The sequence below is a fragment of the Grammomys surdaster genome, unplaced genomic scaffold (assembly GCF_004785775.1).
Source record: "Grammomys surdaster isolate TR1022 unplaced genomic scaffold, NIH_TR_1.0 184, whole genome shotgun sequence".
Lineage (NCBI taxonomy): Eukaryota > Metazoa > Chordata > Mammalia > Rodentia > Muridae > Grammomys > Grammomys surdaster.
In genome coordinates, this window is record NW_021604629.1 from 6585060 (window position 1) to 6591059 (window position 6000).

General features: G+C 33.4%; 1 protein-coding gene across 1 annotated transcript in view; it reads left to right on the plus strand.

Annotated features, from left to right (window-relative positions):
* Far1 (fatty acyl-CoA reductase 1) overlaps nt 1-4925 on the plus strand; it is a 62273-nt gene extending 57348 nt beyond the window's left edge. Inside the window, exon 13 of the mRNA XM_028768036.1 lies at nt 1483-4925. Within this exon, the coding sequence (XP_028623869.1) occupies nt 1483-1645 (163 nt within the window). The 3' untranslated portion in view covers nt 1646-4925. The remainder of the gene's footprint in view (nt 1-1482) is intronic.
* Nucleotides 4926-6000: the final 1075 nt, after the last annotated feature.

Sequence of the window (6000 nt, forward strand, 5' to 3'; positions counted from 1 at the left end):
GTAACTCTAGTTCTAGAGGATCCCACAGCATCTTTTGGCTTCTACAGGCACCAGAAACACATGTGGTATACAGACATACCTTCAGGCAAAAAAAAAATACACATAAAATAAGTAAAGATTATTAAAACTTAATATCTTTATTAATGTATATGTATTACTGACAATAAACTTTGGGTAGAACTTAGTTTTGAAAATCACTATTTGCTTCTAATAAATATCTGTTGAAAAAGTAAACGTACTAGCAGAAAATGAAAATATTTCGTGAACCAGAAGTTACTTATATAGCTTTTTAATGTACAGCACAGAATAGTCTCTTAGTAAAAGTAGTACTTGCAGATTTAAATGTATAAACTCAGAAAACAGAGGAGTCAAGATCAACTATAGTCAATCATTTAGAGATTTTAGTACTACTAAAGGTTATCTCATTATAATACTTCTTACGATTTCTAAGATTCATACTATTCCCTTGCCAAGGCCACAGCACTATGGAGTTGGCAAAATGCCAGATTTGTTGATTAGGAAACTGAGGTTTGCAAGACTGTAGTTTACTAACTGGATAGAAAACTTGAACCTAAATGTTTTGACTGCTTATTTAAAGCCATAGTCTCTACTTCTACACTCTCATTGCTCTACTACAGTCCTGTCTTGGACTTCGTGGAATTTATAATGTACCTATCTCAAGGGTTAAGTTTCTTCAGGCAACCATCAAAAGCCATAAACAGTAGAAATATGCACATTGTAACTTGCATGCTGATCTTTGAGAGGAGAAAGGTCTTCTATGGAGTTAATGCTGCATTATTCTTAGATGAGGACTTGTCAGTTGGCTCTTGAGTTTGGGGACTATTAGCTATCAGTGGCTTTTAGATTAGATAGAATCTCCAGAAATTCTCCAGAAACACTTAGACATATGAGTGTTTTACTTCATTTGTTTGTTTGCATGCTTGCTTGCTCACTCTCTTCCTTCTTGCCTTCTTTTCTTCCTTCCAGATCCCCCCCAACCCCCAACACACACCTCTTTATTTCTGACAGGATCTCATTCTGTAGCCTAGTCCGACCTCAAACTCAGCATCCTCCTGCCTGAATTCAGCTTCCCAAATGCTAGGGTCACAGGAATGAGGCCACCATGCTTGGCTTAACCTGTAGTTTGTTGATGTCTTACCATAGGAACAGGTGTGGGTACACAGGATGCTCAGTTTAACTGTTGCTTACTAAGTCTATAGTCCATGTACACTAATCAGAAAAGACTTTGTTGTACTCCTTGTTGCTAGAGTAATGCCTTGATGTGCTACTGTCCAGATACAGGCAGGTATGTTTGAATTGTGCTAACTTGAACTTAATAAATTTAGTTTAGTTTAGTTTTTCAATGTTGAAAGTTAAAAGATGATGTAGAATTTTTATTAAATTTATAACTATTAATTAGTTCCTATCCAAAAATAATTTTATTCTAGAGAATGTTAATGTGTATTTTGATTTGCTTTTCAGGTTGCGGAATATCCGTTATGGTTTCAATACAATCCTTGTGATACTTATCTGGCGCATTTTTATTGCAAGATCACAAATGGCAAGAAACATCTGGTACTTTGTGGTTAGTCTGTGTTACAAATTTCTGTCATACTTCCGAGCATCCAGCACTATGAGATACTGAAGACCAAGAATTTAGCATTAGAACATCTATGCATATGGTGATCTAAATGCACGAAATGTAAAATGTACTTAAGTCATCTCACCTTTTGTTAAGATATTAAACCATCTTAAATTGGAGCGTGGAGTAAATTATGGTCCATTTTATGTAACATTTTAATGTTTATGCTCAAAACCTAGTGAACACACTGTGGTATGCCAGCTCAGATCTGCAATAGTCATTCAAACTATGATTCATTTTAATCCTTGAAATGCAAAGGGTAGGAAGAGGGCAGAAGTGAGGCTATGGGAACATTGACCAGTATAACTGTGCAGTTCTGGAACATACTAATTAAAACATGCCTTAACATGTAGTCCTAATATTCAGTGCAATGGAAAAATGTGTAGACAGAAGGCCTAGAAAAATTAGTTAAATATTTGATTCGATTCTTCAATGTTGTTGTTGTTTTTTTTTTAATTCTTTGAGAGGTGGAGTTTAGTTTTGCTAAGACCATAGCCATGTATTTTTTTTTCTTCCTCTAAGTTACAGGTGGTATCAAATGCAAACATTTATTCTGATTTTCTTTCTGAATAAATGTGTGTTGCATATCATTTTTTATAAGTAATTACTTGCCCTTATGATCAGAAGGCCAAATATTCTAAAGACAGTAATAGATCTGAATGAATTTAAGATTCTGTATCAATGTATACTCTGTGCATTTGAAGCAAAGTGAAAACATGCACAGTAAAACTGTGTTCTTATCAAACGAATAGGAAACCATTTTTGTAGTCTATATTTTGATCAAATGGAACTTTGGTAAGTTATGTTTGCATTTTGAAGAGGATTTCTTGAGCTTGATTAGAGATGGGAATGGGGAAGGACTCATTATACTTATTCTCTCCTTCCTTCCAAAGTGTCTCAGAGGACTTGCCCCATATGAACATGCATTATTATGAAGAAGTGTAGTTGCAGCTTTTAACATTACGAAAATGCCCTCATTGTGTTTGCCAACACATACCAATTTTGACCTTGAAAGCTGAATTCCTTTAAAAATGAATAATGCATAAATATGTGTATAAAATTAAATAAAGGATTTCACCATGTAAAGTAGCAAACTGTTGAACGAGTTTCAAGTCATCATTTTTTTGCATGTTGTTTTAGCTTTAGAAAGACATGCTCTATAGAAACAAGTAATAGCAAGAAATTGATGTATATTTATTGATACATTACAATTCCCTTTAAATCTTACTAGTTTGTTACTATTTTATCATATTTTTTAGTGGCTTGTTCAGCATAACACAGTTATAATTAAGCTGATCAAGTTGTACTACATTTAAATCATCAGCAGTGTATCTTGAAAGTGCTTAAAGGGTTAGTTCATAGTACAAGAAATTAAATGTAACTTTACATTTTAATTTTTTGTCAATTAAAATACAATGTAGAAGAAGTTTATTTTACTATTGTGGAAAACAAAATGTAAAGGAAACCAACTTTTTCCATACTGGTGTATAATCTTGAAAAGGATAAAAAAAAATGCTTCTCTGTTGAAGCCAAACTTTGTGTAGTAAAACTTTTAAACATTATTTTAAAAGAAATATGTATGTAAATATCTGTGTATTCTTTGGAATGATTCTGAAGTCTCTGGTCTAGGACCATGCCTGTGTAAGGTGTGAGAGACCATAATGGTGTGTGAAAATGGAATAAATGATGCCTTTGATTTAAGGTGGCCCATATAATATTACATTGAGTACTCCATGTCTCCAAATGTATTTCCATGATGTAATGAAAACACACTAACCTTTTTATGATTTTCATACATCTGCCAAAATATACTGAGAATCTGATAAATTGTCTTTGGGTCTCTGAAAAGAATCAGATGCATTGTGGGCAGGCCTGTAACATGAACCACATATGTGTCTTCTGTTTTATTGCTCTTATAATCTAATTTAAAGAACCACTAACTGAGGCTGTGCTGAGGTCAAATTAATTTTATGTGTTTAGAATTCTGTTGTCAAAAGAAAGGTAATGAATAAATGATGCACATCCTGGAATTTACAGTTTCGAAATTAGTATGGAGTAAAATGAGATTGTTGAGCTTTATCAACTATACTTTGGATTCAAGTTGTATTTAAAGAGTTTGGAGATGTATTCTGTTTGTAATTTGCTAGACAGTGTTTTTAGTTCTGATTATATTTTTCATATAGATTATTCAATAGGACAACTGTAAAATAAATTTATTTCATTCACCTCATTTGACAAAACTGTATTCTGAACTATTTAGGGTTTCCCCTTATCTTTTCTTCTCTGAACTCTGGCATACATATTTGTACACTGTAATGTCATTGTATCTGTTTAATTGCCTTGGCAATGCTAATGTATCTTAATGCTTAGTTCAGAAAAGCATGACCGGGTCCTATGTTGTTTGACTTAAGGGTGACATAGAGTAAGAGTTTCTCCAGTCTGCCAGACAAAGCTTGGTAGTGGGAGGGGTACTCTGACCTTTCTCCTTTGTGTTTGTCTGTAGGAGTTGATTGGGAAACTTTTGTTTTGTGCTTTTTTTGTTTGTTTGTTTTAAGTGTAAACTGATAATCTTTTATAAGAAATAAATAGAAACATTATTGGGTGCCTTTGTTTGTAAACCAAAAAGTAATAAATGAATCCCTATATTTCTATTATAGTATCTATTGTATTTTTACATTGTGGAAACCAACCATGAGTTAAAATGGCTTATGGTGACAGGAAGTAGTCCTTGAATCTTTTTTCTTTCTTAGGTGTCCTCATCTATCCTCAACATCTTTTTCTTTATGTCTTGAGTTGTTCACACAGCACTTTAGGGGACGCATATAGGCAGAATGAACATTTATTTAAAAGTATTTTTATATAGTAATTAATAATGAGGCAGATTTTCTGTTTTTTTATGTAAATAGAACCAGGAGACCACTGGCGTGTTCCTAGGATGAATGACATTGTGTTAGTTTATAGGTTCTTCACCAGTAATTGATCTGACTTCATTTAAAGGATTATTCATTTTCATAGAGATTGAGTGAAGCACTCGGAGGAGGCTGAGAATGTCAGGATGGGGTTGGAGTGTAAATGGCTTTGTAAGCATTTCTTTCTAGGCTGACTTCAGCTCTGCCTTGAAACCGTTTGCACTGACTTGCTCTGCTTTAAGAAAAACATTCTAACTTTGCATGAGAAGCTTAGAGAAAAGGGTATGTGTTGCATAACTTATTACAAAAATGAGTTTATCAGTCTGTTTATATATGAAATATTTTCTTAATAAAGAAAATTTGAGCAACATTAAGTTTGACGTACTCCTTTGCAAATTGATGAGTCTAAAATGCATTTACTTAAAGAAAAAAGCTCTAAGTGGTATAACAAGTTTAATACCTTTCCCATTGGCTTGAGCTCTGAGAAAGATAGCTCTCTTCATTCTGTGTGTGTTTGTACTGGACTGAAAATCATGGACTATTTGTCAAATTCATTAAAGTATATAAACATTCCTTTGAAATATTCTCAGTATCTTATGATAAATATGCTAATGCTTTGACATAGTAAAATTTTATATGAATAAAGCTTTTAGAAAAGGAAACATGGATGTAAAACAGACAAATGAGGATACTTTTATTTGAAATAGTTGTCCAGGGAGATCATGTATTTTGTTTTGTCAGTATTTAGTTTAATATTTAATACTCAGTTTCTGGATTTATTTCACATCTTTCTCAGGTTCTTATCTTTTCTTCCAACTTGGTTCTTTGCATCATGAGAGAAAATCCAGCCTGCATCTTGTATGTTGCGCAGACACTAGCTAATGCTTGTTGAGTGCTTACTGTTTGTTAGGCACAGCTCTAAGCGTGTCCATATGTTGTTCTATATTTGCTTTCCTATTGTCCTTGTTTTAGAAGTGTGACAACCAAGGCATATGACACATAGTACTATCAGTTAACTCATCTTAGCTCTGAAGCCTATAATTTTGTCCAATCTAACTAGAGCTGATGCTCCATATCTACATCTGTGAATTTAAGCAACCATTTTTTTAATTACTTGCAAACTTCTGTTCCATAAGCAATATAGTATAGCTTTAGTCTTGAGCCCTTAATTACCTGGGTGTGTTTCTCAGGTGATTTTGTTGTGTCAACCAATATGTACTTAAACCTAGATGGTTTTTCTATTCTATACTTAGGGCATGTAGTGTATACTGTTACACACGTGGCCTGTCATTTGAAATGTTCTGTGCTGTGTGACTATTTACATAGAGTTTATATCATACCTAATATGTATAAGTATTTCAGAAGTACTTTTTTTGTGTACAGGTCAATGTGCACACACTAGACAACTTCTGTAAAGAACTTAGGCATCCAAAGATTGTGGATTTGAAA